This window comes from Dioscorea cayenensis, chromosome 19, assembly GCF_009730915.1.
Source record: "Dioscorea cayenensis subsp. rotundata cultivar TDr96_F1 chromosome 19, TDr96_F1_v2_PseudoChromosome.rev07_lg8_w22 25.fasta, whole genome shotgun sequence".
Classification (NCBI taxonomy): domain Eukaryota; kingdom Viridiplantae; phylum Streptophyta; class Magnoliopsida; order Dioscoreales; family Dioscoreaceae; genus Dioscorea; species Dioscorea cayenensis.
Window position 1 is genome coordinate 8,677,620 of NC_052489.1, and position 16,235 is coordinate 8,693,854.

At 35.6% G+C, this 16,235-nt stretch overlaps 1 protein-coding gene across 1 annotated transcript; it reads right to left on the minus strand.

Moving 5' to 3' along the window:
* Nucleotides 1-13,252: 13,252 nt before the first annotated feature.
* Nucleotides 13,253-15,250, minus strand: LOC120284028 (non-specific lipid transfer protein GPI-anchored 6-like). The gene is made up of 4 exons (XM_039290852.1): nucleotides 14,899-15,250; nucleotides 14,731-14,805; nucleotides 13,397-13,595; nucleotides 13,253-13,277 (listed from the first exon to the last, which is right to left on the minus strand). Exons 1-4 carry the CDS (start codon nucleotides 15,248-15,250, stop codon nucleotides 13,253-13,255), a joined length of 651 nt encoding a protein of 216 aa, XP_039146786.1.
* Between the last annotated feature and the right edge of the window lie 985 nt (nucleotides 15,251-16,235).

Genomic DNA, 16,235 nt, shown 5'->3' on the forward strand with positions numbered 1-16,235 from the left:
CTTTGTGCCTCTCCAAATGGATGTGCCCACTCGAATACTAGGAGGTTGGCACATACTCTAGCATTTCACACCTGACTTATGTCTTCGCGTTTGAACCTTAGCAAGATTTCCTCCAAAATTGGTGCATTATGATCCACATTGGCCTATTTCCTTCATACTCGGCCTCACAACCCTACCTGCATAAAAGAAACATAAAAACACACATATTAGTCTAAAAACCCGAGAAAAGTAATGCTCAACATAAGGAATAAACACTTCGCATTCATATCCCACAAGCACTTATCAGAGACACTTTGCACTTATCTATTTTAGCTATTTATCATTCATTATGTTTCATACTTTCTTATTCTTCCATCATTCTCATTTGTTCTCTTTTATCATGTCTTACTTTTTCTTCCAAGGAGTTTAAATGATGATTGATTAGCTCATTGCTCTGTATTCTCGAGTTAAAGCTCTTAGTGAACAAGTTGATAGAATTATTGCTTCACAATAACAGAGCATTCCTTGTTGCAACACAAATCATCCAAATGAAAAGGGCTACCCAAACTTCTTGTGGAATAGTGATGGACAATATTGGGAAGCACCTCAAGAGGAATGTTAAGAGGGTGAGATACTCATAGGGGATGCACTTCAGTTGTAAAGAGTATTAGCTGACTTTATTGAAGCATCTGATATCTGTGTCCAAAATATGGAGACCACACTAAGATGTCATGAAGCCTCCTATAAAAACCTTGAGCATCAATTAGGAGGGATACTTGACACACTCTCTGAGGAACAAAAAGCATTTGAGCAAGCAATTCAAGTTCCTTATAGAGATGATGTGGTAGTGATTGGCAATGAAGAAGTTGGGCGGAATGAGTATGATGTTGTCGAGATTGGGGGGATGGAAGAAGAACCTTTCATTCAATGTGAGGATTGTTTGAATGGACACTATGTTTGCAAGCAAGAAATGATACAAGGAGGGTCGGTGAAGACAGATTGCTTTCAAGTTGAAATTGAAGAAGAAGTAAATCCTAAGGTAATGGAATGAGCACCCCTCTTTGGGATTGATCAACTCATAAATTGCAAGAAAGAAATTTTGGGTTTGGAAGAAGATGTGGGTTGGAGATTGAAGCCATCCAATGACCAACCTATGCTAAGCTTGGACAATTCCCAACCTAAATTGTTTCCTTTGAGGCCAAAGGTAAGATGGTTGGACTCTCAAACAAATATTCTGACCAGACAAGTAGATTTTTGGTTTAAAGGAAATAGTTTTGCAATGTCTAGTCAGGAGGAACATACTCTTTTCAAGCCTCCATAAGTTAAGGAAGAGGTACGCCAAGCTAAGTGACGTAAAACAAGCGCTTCTTAGGGGGCAACACAAGTTTTTGTAATTTTTTCTAATTTTTAGTTAGTATTTGCATGAATAAGGCTTTAAGTGTTGGTGTCTTGATTCTTAAATGCTTTTGCTGTGATTTTCTTGTGGACATTATGGTGTTATCATGTGCCTAATCATGTGTGGTGAAGAATCTTGGTTGTTTGAGCATGTTTTTCGTGTTTTCTCTGGTTAAAATTCCATTGTTAGGCAGGCTCTGGGTGTATATCTATGTTCAGGAATTTTTTGTAGAGCTTGCAAAGTTTTCTAATTGTTTAGAGAAAACACACGCCCTTGTGGAATTTTCACACAGGCGTGCGTTTTCATTTAGAGCTCATCCAGAGACGGCACATGGGTGTGGACTAGCCCTGTGAGCGACCTTGTGATGGTCCACGGCCGTGTGAAATTTTCGCACTGGCGTGTGTTTCCCTGGAGAGACTTAGAGATTTTTTCCGAGAAGACATAGGGGCGTGGACTCGCCCATGTGGATGATTCTGTTAACAAAAGCATGGGCGTGGGTAATTTCCAAACGCCCTTGTGGTTCTCTGTAGAGAATTTCTCCTCCATCCTGAGAAGACACAAGGGCGTGCGTCTGCCCGTGTAAATTACCCAGTAAGGATCCACGCCCATGTGGAATTTCTAAATGGGCATGTGAAACACTTTGAGAATTTTCTCAGTTGGACAGAGAAGCCACAAGGGCGTGTGTCTGCCCTTGTAGGTCGGGCTCATGGGCGTAGGAATTTACTGTAGTAGTACTATTCACAGATGGCTAAAAATGAGATTTCTAGAGAATCCACAAGGGCGTGTGGAAATTCCCCATGCACGTGTGGATGCCCAATTCCAGCCCTTTTAAAGCCACAATTTAGCCCGATTTCAGGATCCTTTTTCCAATCTTTTCTCCATCTTTTGACAAGCTGGCGGCTAAGGTTTAGACGGGTTTTGGCAAGACTTTTGGAGTGGTTCCCCGGCTTCGACACCGTGATTCTCTTGGAAGATAGTTATTGGGGGAGCTTTCATCAGCGCCGATTCGGCGAGGTGTGCCCTAGGCCTAACAAGGGGACCTTTGGAGAGGATGAGGCCACTCCATAAGACCATCAACATGAATATCGAGGAAGTTTTCTTATGGAACACTTGTTTTACTTTCGATTTTATTGTTGATTGTATTGTGCTCCATAGAGAGGTAAACCCCCTAGTGGGTACTTGGATTTTGTAAAACCTAGGATGTTATTGTTTCATTGACCTTTTATTATGCTTTCCTTAATTTATGTCTTTAATTGAGTTCCAATCTTGAATGCTTATTGAATGATTTCTCCCTTAGAGTGACACTAGGATTGAGAGTCCATCTTGATAGCCTTTGTGGATGAGTGACACAATATAACTAGTATCCAACTTATGAAAGTAGCTTCATACTTCATAGGTGGTAGCTCTTTCCACCCCCAATGCACAAACCAAACAAACACATAAATTTTTATTTTTATTTTATAAATTCAAACCAAAACAATGTTGCAATAGTCCCTTAAGCGTTGAACTTAAGTTTCCACAAGGTTCATTGAATGAGTAGTGCAAAAAATGATAATCTAGTAAAAATTTCTAAAAAGTCAAGTAAAACTAGAGCATGATAGTATTCAATGTTCAAAATTCTCCTAAACTTAAGAATACAAACATTGCAATTAAGGTTAACCGCCATTGGCTACATGAGCATGAACAATGAATGCATAAGTGTACAACGCATGTAATGTGAACTTCCCCCACACTTAATATGTACATTGCCCTCAATGTATGCATGTTAGCACAATAAATATTTAAAACAAGCAAAACATGTATGAAGATGGGAAATTGAAACAATACTCAGTTGAACTCCTAATGTTACATTTGACAGAGCTATATTCATTGAGAGTTGAGTTCCAATAGGTTGTGGAGCACACACGGTCATATCAATACCACATGACCGTGCCAATGACTATTCCTCAATTCCATGACTCACAAGACTATCTGCACGTATACGCAAGGGGGTTCAGTAAAGATCAAACAAAACACGATAAAAATGAGTCTATAAAGATAATAGAATAAAATATAACTCGAGACAACTGAAAAACAATAAGATAAACTCAGAAGGAAAGTCCTTTCTGAGTAATACAAGTCCAAAATGAAATATGGAAAGAAAATAACAAAAACATAGAGACACAAAAAAATAAAGACGCCTCAAGCGTCGATGTCACGCTCTGTTGGTGTTGATGCTGCTGCTACTGCGGGTGATTCTAGTGTTGTAAAGAATAAGTAAGGTCTGCATCCTCAAGATCTGTAACATGAATAGGACCAATTAAACCATAAAACAACAACAAATCATCGAATACATAAATAATGCAACATAAATACATATAGAATGCACACATTTAGGCATTTATCATCTATTCATTATCCAAAGAATCATCCTTATTCATCTAGCTAGTGCCACATTATAGAAGGGGTTGAGTCCGCTCTAAACCTTGAGTGAGGATGTATGTTATCAAACACTCCATAGATGGTCACCATGGTCCACGGAGAAGCTCATGAAATCATTATCTAGTTATTGCATTTGTCTCTTCTTCTTCTTCTTTTTTCTTCATCTTTAGTAGTTTTAGTTATTTCCAATCAAATCTTTTAAATCTGGTAGATATTAGAAAATAAATAAGTATCAAGAGCTATTCCAGTCCCTGTGGATTCGACTACCCGATCCTATTGTGTATACTATACTACTTGTATGACTCGTGCACTTGTGATTACATAAGGAGCGTAACTTGCTTTTCTTTTTATTTATCAGAAAGTCAGATTCAAATGAATTCTATACCTATATTTTGTAAGTAGTTTGTGCAAAAGATGGTAGATAAATCTATCTTCTTTTGAAGTGTGACAGGCTTACCCTTGAGTTGTCGAATCTTGGGCATTACCAATGTTCACTTGATGAACTACTGAGGGAAAGGGTTACCTCTAAAGAGCATGAAGCTACTACCCACATAGTTTTTGTAGAAATAAGGTTTGTTGAGCTAGTTTTCTTTTCCAAGGAACATGGGGCACATTCCTAAGATAAGCACACACACACACACACACACACGGGGAGCATGGAGTTTCTGTAAATCTATTTCTTAAGTAATTAATTGTTTACCCGCTAGTTTCTAATGTTCCTTTATTGTCTTTGAATTCCCTATATTATGAGATTCAAGGTTATGCACTCATCTTTTTTTCTTATGATCCGAGTGTTGCTTGAGGACAAGCAAGGGTTTAAATCTGGGGGTATTTGATGAGTGCATTTATATAGATATTTTATATATCCTACTGTGTGTTTTACTTGTCCTTTTAGCATGTTTTGTTATAAATCGATGCTACTTGAGCTATGTTTGCTAATTATTATAGATAATTGGGCTTTAGACCAAAAAGAACAAATAGAGATGAATTCTGATGCAAAACAGCGATAGAATATAAGTTTCAAGACAAGCAATGTCCAAAGCACATCCGTGCTTGGAAGCACGGTCGGAAGCACAGTTATGCTAAGCCCCGTGCAATTCACTAGAGTTTGCACAAAACTGAAAAGCACGGTTTCACTGCCCCTAACACCATTGTCTTGTGGTAGTACGATTGGTAAGAACGAGCATGCTTACAAAAGTGCGTTTTACTAGAAATCTTTTGAATATATTACATGGTTAAAGAGCTCCTTGCGCAAGCATGCTCTCAAAGCACAGCTAGTAAGCACGGGCATGTTTTCTATGTGCATTTTACTATTATCGCACCGAAATTATTTCCCAGGATTTGGAGCCAAGAACGGTCATAAGCACGACTATTAGCATGGCCGTTCTTGCATTGGGAGAGGGTTATTCAAGTCCTAAAGTTAGATTTTGGAGGGATCATTTTCTGTTTTTGGAGGCATAGGTTAGGGCACCAGTTGCCATCGTTCAGGGCTAGATCTAGAGTGAAGACAAGCATGGAAAAGATAGATCATTGGCGACAACCATTGTCAAGCCTTCCCCTACGTGATTGTGAAGGAAGAAGGGAGTTTAATGGAAAATCTTTATTTCTCTTATTGATTTACTATGATTGATTGTAAAACTATGAGGGGCTAACTATCCTTCGGTGCCCCGTATTTATGAACCTTGACGTTTGATGTTTTGATTTTAGTGCTATTAATTACTGAGTTTCCTTGTGGTCTTCCTTGTGTTCATTTTGTTTATCCATCTTTGTATTGATTTCCTTAATGCTTGTTTGTTGTTTACTTGACGTGGGAATTGCCAATAGCCTTGTGAGCATTGAATTTCATTGCTAGTTCCGTGTAGTTGAAATTGCATTCAAGCCGCTAGTTAACACTAGATTATCTATTCACTCTCTAGAGGATAGTCCCTATTTGTCTAGCTAGGGCACACATTAGGGAAGGGGTTGAGTCTGCTCTAAGCCTTGAGTGAGGATGTACATTATCAAACCCTCCGTAGGTGATCACCATGACCAAAGAAGAAGCTCATGAAATCATTGCCTAGTCATTGCATTCGTTAGGAGGATTAGTCTAGACACTGTCATTTCCATTACTATCTCTTTAACCCAAAACCCTGTCTCTTCTTCTTCTTTTCTTCTACTTTAGTAGTTTTAGCTATTTTCATTTCATTCTTTTGAATCTGCTAGATATTAGGACCCCAACAAGTATCAAGAGCTATTACAGTCCCTATGGATTCAACATCCATCTGATGTCAAGGCAAGGAAATATTTTAACATTCGTTTGGGTTTAGGAGGGTTTATTCATATAAGCCAGTGGTTGTGACTCCTTATAACCTTCCACTAGGCATGTGCATCAAAAGACCTTATATCTTCTTATCTCTAATTTATCCAGGGCCTAAAAATATTAAGAACATAGATGTTTTTCTACAACCATTGATTGATGAGTTAAATAATTTATAGGTTTCTGGTGAAATGACTTATGATATTTACAAAAATGAACATTTTCGGTTAAGGGCCACATTTTTGTGGACAATTAATAATTTTTCTACGAATGTGATACTACCTGGGTGGAATACTACTAGGGTTTTAAGTTTTCCTGTAAGTATGGTGAACTCTAATGCTTTTCGTCTACAACATGGTAGGAAGACAAGGTATTTTGATTGTCAACAGGTGTTCTTACCACAAAATGATTCATATCGCAAGGATAAGAAGTCTTTCATTGAAGGTTGTGTTGAAGAAAATGGTCCACTACCTAGACTGTGGCGGGATAAAATTCTTAATTGGGATATGACGTTTGCAACAGTAGTGGAGGACCCAATTAACACTCCCCCAAGGTATGGAGCAAATCATATATGGATGAAAAGAAACATTTTTTGTTATCTACCCTATTGGAAAACTAATCTGATACAACACAATCTCAATGTGATGCACATTAACAAAAATATTTTTGATAATGTGTTTTGCACTGTGATGGATGTGAAAGAGAAGAGCAATGATAACATTAATGCAAGAAAAGATGTTGGAGTTCTTTGTGACTGTAAGGAGATAGTAGTTCCTTCAAACAGAACATGTTCAACTATTCCTAAAGCACTCTACACTTTAACCAAGAAGTAGATGAGGGTTATTTTTTAATAGATTAACTAATTAAAGTTTCAAGATGGTTATGCTTCTAATCTTGGAATGTGTGTTGACATGAATGAATTGAAAATGACTGGCATGAAGAGCCTCGAATTCCATGTGCTTATGCAGAGGGTCATTCCATGTGTTATCTTTAATTCTTGTGTAAAATCCTTCAACAACATGTATTTCAAAATATATAGAGTATATATTACATTTTAGGCATTAAATTTAGGGATTACATATTATAACATGCAAGTGCATAGCCATACAAAACAAAGACATGAATCATTAGCTATTGTATTAATTTGCTCCTTGATATCATTAGCAATATTTTAAGCACCATGGAGACTCCGTCCAATCCCCTTCTTGGAAGCCTTGTGTAGTATACTCCATCATTGTTCCCAATGCTTTGGAAAGCTCTTGTTGTTGATAAACAGCTACCAATTTGATCATAACATAACATTTATGATATATACATACATGTCCACATTAATTTAATATCCCAATTTGATCATAACATAATATTTATGATATATATAAAACTATGAATTACCTTGAACCAAGTGTTTGCAATTCTTTTACAAGCAGCTGCAAATATTATAGCATCGAAATGACATGACTTGCCATTTGTGAAGAATACCTCATTCCCTCTAATACTCAACAACCCTTTAACAACCTATTTGTATATTTCATTTATATATATTAGACCATTTAATTAGTTAATCAATCAATCTATTCGCGTACCTTAATCTCTCTTGTTTTAATCTAAAGAATAGTACCAACATCAACATCTCTGTTTTGAACTTGCTTTTTAATATCCTGATTGTTTCAAGTTAAATAATTCATTGTTCGTGATGTCATTGAGTTACTCGGGTTAAGATTAACTCATTGATCTCATATATGTTATTTTATGTATCTTGGTGAATGAAATGTAATGAATTTATGAGTTAATCTAGTTAATATTGCTAAACATGCTTGGGATAAACTATTATTTAATAGTATTTTATTGATGTTGAGATATGATAATTCCATTAACCTTATATTTTTTTTCAGCTTTGTAATATTCTTCATAGCTTTACCAATTTCTCTTCCTTTCTGGCTGTGTTTTTGTATACCCAATTGTGTATGTATAATGTTGTAGGACTTTGTCCCATATTGAAAAGAAATGATTCATTGAAATATTGAGTGGTTTGCAATCGAGAAATGAGATTGTGGCTACTTGAATCCATAAAACTCCAAGTCGTGTATTAATATGATCAAAGTAGGTTTTCTCCATAAGAATCACATGAAATTTTTGGCGATTGATCTAGTAGAAATCTATTATTTTTTTGTATTTTTTTATTCAAGGTGAATATGAGGGTGCATTGGTGAATTTTTCTTATCTTAAGGAAATGCTCATGCATGCTCATTGTTTATCATGTTCTACGATCAATGAATTTGGTAAGTTGTTTCCTCATTGTGACTGAAAGAGTAGTGCTTCAATTTTAGTTGTTTTGATTATTTCAAATGAATGCATAAACAGAACCAACACTATTCATGTTTGTTCTTAAATCTATATTGGTTACACATGTGACGGGCACACCCCTCCTAAATCTTCAGGCCTGAATTATAAATCATGGATTTCTATAAATATAATTTAACCAAGAAATAATTAGTCCATCGATGATCTCAATCTAAAATTGCATAATACTATTGCTCCTTATTAGTAACCTTGTTATTCCATTACAATAAGAATATTTTTATATGAAACAAACAACCATAAGGTACAAATCCAAGACAAATCGAAGAAGACACACAACAGTTCATTCATTCAAAGTGCAATAATTTTGTGCTCCATATTTTATATTTTGTAAGTTGAATGTCCTATTCTCCAAATTAGATAATATTTGTATTTAAGGATGTGTTTTCTATTTGTTCAAAAATGAGTTTGTTCCTTGATTTTATGAATTTTAAGTGTTGATAATGTAGTTTTTTATAAAATTATATAGTTTACCATGGAAATCTAATCACATGTCCATAAGATTGTTTATTTTTTAATGGATGCAGGAAGACTTTGGCACAACAATCACAGATAAATGCAGTCAAGGGGTAGATGAGAATTTTATTAACCAAGATGAATTATGGAATGAGACAGGCATCGGGAGTCATAACAGAGTGGTAGAAAAGGGTAATATTATTAGATAGATATCTTCACCAATTACAAGCCACGCTTGGGATCTATGAATCAACCAAACAACTCCAAGACAGAGTTAAGAAATTGGAGGCGGATCTTGCTAGGTCTCGTGCTGAGGCTGATGATCAGTTACAGGTTGAGTTTGTTCATCGCGAGTTATTTGAATCATTGTTGCTTGCAGCACTTCATTGGTAAGGTATTTGCCTTTCTATCATGCATATTGTTACATTGGAGAGTCACAAACACATGCAAATGAGCATTCTCCAATGCCGAAAAGAGTCTGTACTTCTCCATCTACCGATAATTCTCTTGAAGACTTGGAGGATGGTGTAGAGGGTTTTTGATAATGTACATGGTTTATGCTAAGAGTTTTGTGGAGTTATGTTAGATTTGACCTTATTATTGTAATGCTATGATCGTAATAACATTTTTTTGCTTATTTTAAAAATATTGAAATATATATTTGATTAAATAAAATGCAAGTTCTAATATTAAATAAATCCATTTGTTATTTTTTTTAAAATAAAACTGTAATAAATTTGGTGACAAAACCATGCCAATATCTTCACTAAATTTCAAACCGTGCCAAAGTGACAAACTCAACCATGACAAAAGCAACAGTGCCAAAAACGTACCAACATCAACTGTGCCAAAACTATGATAAAATAACCCATGACAAAAGCCGTGATAAATCAACTGTGCTAAAAACCGTGACAAAATAACCGTGCCAAACTAAACCATGCCAAAACAAATAGTGGCTAAAACCTTGACAAAATTAGCACTATCTAGTAAAATCGTGTCAAAATTTGGCACGATTTTACTCTTCTATGACAAATTATATTTGTCATACATGCTATTGGAAAAGTTATGGTTCCATGGAAAAATTAGTTTGTCAAGGTTTTTTTGGCTCATTTCAGTGCCAAATTCTTGTTTTTCTTGTAGTGCTAATTACCTGATTAATGGACATGAAATACTCAATAGAGCACAAAAATAGAGAAATTCATGCTAGAAGACAATTGATAAACGCCTAAATGTATGTATTTTATACGTATTTGTTGTGTATGAATCATGTATTTTTCTTGATGATTCGATGCCCTTTTATGGTCTAAATTTGTTCGTTTCATGTTGCAGGCATAAACGAAGCCTAGGTGATCTCGTCAATGTGATCCAAGAAGAAATCGATGCCGAAAACACCATTTTAGAGCCAGGCACTATAGCACACTCTAGGAGGCTATAGCACGAAGACTTGAAGAAAATGCTAAGTCTGGAGTTTCATACGGGCAGCCATACGGGCGTGAAGACGACCACATATAGCACTGTAGCAGTTAGCAGTTTTACTATAGTAGTTGTTGTAGCAACTTACGTGAATTTTGAAAATTAATTGAAAACTTTACGGCCCGTATGCTGACAGCATGCCAGGTCGCATACCATCCCGAGAAGGCGTTTTAAGAGGATTCTAGGGCATCTTTTTAGGGGGGGAGTCTTGTTCTTGGAGCTCACCACCACCATTCCGGATCCGAGCTAGTAGAAGGCTTTAGAGGGCATTTCCAAAGTGGGAATCGCCGAGGAGAGTGTGATTTTGCAAGATCCACTTCTAGAGCACACTTGTAGGAGGTTGAAGATGACAGAGGAGCTTTTTCAAGGGGTTTCTCAAGCATCATTCGGCTTCTCATTCTCAAGGGAGTTGATGCTATTTTCTTTAGTTGTTTTCATGGATTCTATTATGTATGTTATTACCATGAATAGCTAAACCCCAAGGTCACCGGATGTAGGTGAACCTTGGGATGAACTTGTGTAGTTTGAATGCTTTGATTTATCTATTTCAATTGGTGTGTTTGTGATCCATGTTTGGTGCATTTCATGATATTGGTATGCATGAGAACTCTGTGTATCGATTTTTAGGTTATATTAGGTTGCATAACCATTGCACTAGTATTAGATACACCTAGCTCGGATGGGATACATGTACGAATATGCCATAACCATTGGGTATTTTGTACCACGCCAACAGTAGGGTTGAACCTAGAGTGTGTTTCAGCCCTAACTTGGGATTTCCTTGCTTGTAATGCAATCGTAGGAGGATTTGGTTGGAAGAAATTCCGTATCACTACTCGTACCGAATTAGTGGCCAACTTCTGTGATCATCGGGTTGGCGTATCTTAGGAATCCCTTGGTCCATACCACCACTTGCATGATGATTTTGGCATCCTTCTCACTTTGGTAGCCCAGGGGATCTACATCCATGACCATTCTCACATATTTATTCTCACATGTGTTTTACCTTCATTGTAGACACTTTAGTCAAGTTTTTCTTATTTATATATAGTTTTAGCACAACACTCGAATTAGTAGGTCAAACAACACGCAAAGAGGAAGTAAGGGTAGCTTATCGAGCCTTGGGAATACGACTCCCTTGTGTTTACCCAAGGGGTATTACTTGATGACCCATGTGCCTGTGGGATCAAGACCAAAAAGCTAACTACATGTGTTTAATTATAGTAAGAAAAATGCATATCCCATGTACTCATGACTGGGCTTATGATTGATCATACAATTAGTGAGATCTTCATTGTGGCAGTGATTTTTCATAATTGAAAGAGTTTGAATTTATTTCTCAGAGTTAAAATGATAAGAGCTCTCCAAACTAGGATAACCTTGTAGCAAGATCACACAACCTAATGCATTCATCTTGGGGAACATGCAAAATACCTCCCAACCATATTTATGAGTAAGTCAGTTAAAGAAAATGGCTAGCGTAAGCTAGGAAGCTCCAAGGTCAAATGAGCAAGACGAATTATGCTCCAGAATCTTTAAAGTAAAACTCTTTTCACACTTAACGATGAAATTTAATCATGTTCCAAGCAGCTTTCATAAAATTGATTGTTTCTTCATACTTGTTTGATATCTTAGAAGAAAATTTCTAATCTTGTTAGTTTTTTTGTTAAAAAAAAATTCAAAATATAATTTGATCTGCTAGATAATAGGAAGAGAGTTAGTACTAGTTAGTATTAATTTTTCTTGGTTTATTGATCTTGTTTTTAAGCACACTATTATTACTTGATCAATACATGCGCTTATGCCTTTGTACTCATTGACAAGACCCATATCAAAATATATTTAAAAAAGCCTTACAATCAATTTTTTTAAACTTCTTTTTACACATTTAAATGTAATCGAGTTTCCTGTATAAAAACAAAAGCAAAATAAAAAGTCAAATAAATTAATTATTATTATTTAATATTGGGTAGAGAACAAATTAGTTCATAAATAGACATAAAATTATATGGTAATATTTGTATCAATCGAAGAATATACTTTAGTAAATATCTGCCCATTGATATGAATAGTTTATAGCTGCAGAATTTAGCCATCAATATAGATAAGTACTAGTGTATTGCAATATTTATAATGATCGAATAATGTGTTAATGATTGTTTGGTTTATTTTGACAATTGCAAATTTCTGCTAATGTAAATAGTCTATAACTACGGAATTTAGCCAGAACTATAGATTTATACTTTAGTGGAGTTATAATTTATCCTTTTGATATTTTTCAAAAATTAAAATAAAAAAAATCTAATCAACAATATCATACAATATTAACAATATACATACATTTCCTGAATAATTAATATGGTTCATAATGTTGGTCTTTATTATAAAATCAAACAAGAACTTCTTCAATTTAATGGAATTTAAGTAGATTCATATCAATAAACTAGAATGCATGCATGATGCATGGGAATAAACTGTTAACAACCTTGACATCCAAGGAAAATTTTTGTAGAAGAAAGCCAAGACTGAAACTTCATAGATTAATTTAACAAGAAAATAACACAAAGTTCACTACTTCTTACTTAGAAACAGAGAAAACATCATAAGAGAATTAAAAACAGACTAACTCTTTGCAAGACTAAACTTGATAAGTCACTATTAGACGTATCTCAACCTAACCAACTTGACCGCTTAAGCTCCCACTCAGCATCTTACCTCGAACTAAAGACAACATATTGATGATACATCTGACCCGTTGATCACCCTAACTTACACTTCCATTGCAGTTGCCTCGAACTAATGTGTTCCTCTTGATCAGCAAATCTCCATCATTAATTTCTCCCTCTCTTACAACCAACTCCATTAACTGAATTTTAAATCCTCTTCAAACCAAAACACCTGCAAACTTAATAGGACACCCACATTCATATCAGCAAACACATCTATTAACTGCTTTTCCTTTCTTCAAACACTCTTCTAATATTTCAATCACACTCTAACATAAACAAGCTCTTCACCATTTTAAGACCACACATGAGAGGGCGGAAAGGAGAACTCCGATACCAACACCTCCTCCCTTCACCATTTGAGACAGTTTTATGCCCTTTGCACCACTCTGATTTACATCATTGCTCCCACCACTTTGATTATTTGTTTCAATGCTCACATTTGCCATAGTGCCATGTCTTTTCCTTGAAATTATAGCATAGTTCACCGCTACATGAAAAACATATTTATCCACTTTCCTTATTTATAATTCTTCAGATCGCATAACTCGTTATTTTATCTGCACCATCCCATGTTTTATGACTTTTAATAATTCGTATGTTTTAATTAGTTTTTAATATATTTATTTCAATTACTAAACTAAAAATCAATATTATGGCCTATTATAAAAATACATGACTTTAATCGATGTGTTAGCTTCTATTGGGAAGAAGGACATGGGAAAAAATGTAATGGGTCAATATGGGAAAGCGAAGGAGAGAATGATGTAAAACGTGATAGGAATAAATCTTAGGATGGAGTATACTTTATAGTGTGGACACATTAACTATGAATTATGTAAAGAATTTAACATTTTTTTTCAATAGTTAAAAAGTAACACTAATATGGATCATATAACAGCAAAATGTTAAAACAGTTATTGCCAATATTTTAGTTGACAATAAAAATTAGTTAAGGACTTATATTTAAGAGAAAATTATGATAAATATATCACAATATTGCAAAATATGCACCAAAGACTAAAAAATTTGATACTGCTTCTTTGTTGTCCTTAAGTCTTAATTTACAGTCCATGTCATTCTTTCTTCTTCAATATATTGTGGTTTATCCCAATAAAAAACAAAACAAAAATATTCGATAGTTTCTGACCTAGAATCTAGCATATATATCACAAGAACTTAAGGCTTCTTACTAAAATTACGAATATGAGAGTTTTAAAAAATGGCACATGAATGGTATCTCCAAAAAGATATCAAGAGTACAAGTTTTCTCCGTCTCGATCAGCTTCTTGTTCAAATTTTGTTTTAAATCATTTTAGGATAAGTTAGTTGTTTTGAAAGCAGTAAACTTTACCATATCTTAGCTTCTAATTGAAGAATTTCCAGCCAGAATCTTTTAGATATGAAACTTTTTTCTAAAGATATATTTTACAAGGAAAACTCGTTCTTTAAAACTTTTGGTACAAAAATTCAAAATCAAGATTTGTTTAATTAGATAACAAAAAATTATTATTATGATTTTATTTTATATTAATTATAATCATTCTCTCTGAGAAAGAGTAGTTCTCTTTGGATAGAAGATAATAAAGAATATAAGCTAAAATTGTTATCTTCAGCACTCTTACCCATCCCTTGCATTTCGTCAGAAAACTGGTTGAAATCCTTAGCTTGCGTCGAATCCAAAGGAAGCCTTAGCACTCCTGCATGAAAAGAACATAAACACACATGTTATAAAAGTGGCCTTTGACTATTCTTTCAAAATCAAGAAACTAAATTATGAGATAAGTACTTACTTGGGTAGTTAGAAACATTAGCTGGTGCATGGCACTTGGCAGGAAGAATAAGAGCCCTTGTGATATTAACCTTGATACCAAGCTGTGGTTCATCCCTATCCTTGATAAGAACACACAAACACTTGAAAATATTTCTGACCACCTTGCTGAAGTCATCACAACAATCTGGTGTTGGACACTGGATGTTGATTTGCTGGACGAACGACAGACAAGAGGCAAGTCCAACAAGCTGGTTTGTGCACTCTGCTTGATCAGCAGCGAAGTCTGATCGGGCAAAGTCAACAAAGCAAAAGGTAATCAACACTAACATCTGTAACTTAAGGAACATGGGCAAGGATGTGGAACTTGCCATGGTAGAAAGAGGATTGGGTGATGCTAGGGATAGTGTGTATGTACATGGTGGTTATTGCTCATTTTAAAGACAATGGCAGTGTGTGGGGATCTTATGAGTTATGGTGTTGGTTAGGTTATGTATTGAATTGCCACTGTTGGTACAGTGGTTTTGTTGGTGCGTTGTTATTACAAGGTTTTAATTGAGATGACGTGTTTTTGGTGGGTTTTTCTCTTTTGATTTTCTTGATCTTCAAAATCTAGACTGTTGACAAGATCCCCTTGCGTATATCCCGCAAGTGCATGGGTTTGTTGAAGTAATAATCCCGGATGAGCGGGTATCGAATCCACAGGGAATAGGGAATAAAAACACTTAATCTGCTTCTTAGCTATGTGAAAGATCAGTAGTGATAAGTGTGACAATGATTCAATTCTCAAAAGTAAAAACAACAAGTAAGAGAGTACGAGTAAAGAGTGATGTAAGGCAATCGATAAAGATGGGGTACTCGGATAATGCTCCGCCTAAGACAATCGTTTCAAGTGCAAGAACCCTCTATTATGCTTCCCAATCAATGCAATGGTGAGTCATTGAAATCCTTAAATATATAGTCCCAAATCTAAGGTCAACTATGCCTAACTCTATACATGTCCCGGTGGAGAGATTAAATAAACTCTCAACCTCGCACTCGAATAGAGTTGCAATGAGATCTAGGGATTCCAAGCGATAAATATCTTCCTAATTATAGACCAAACCCTTTGGTCCAGGTGGAAGGTCCCAAACCACAATTAAGCCCTAGATACTAAGATCACCTCAACGCTTCACTCCGTTGCACGCGCAACTAAGCTCTAGCGGAGGGTCATCTCTTAGACCATTCACTCTATTATGGCCGCAAAGAACTCGAGGAACGGAGGTAGAATCTATCAAATCGGAGGGGAAAGGGGACGCTCATGTACCTCTCAACTCACCCTCTCAACCCTCTCCAACCTAGCTTTGTCTAACGCTCGTG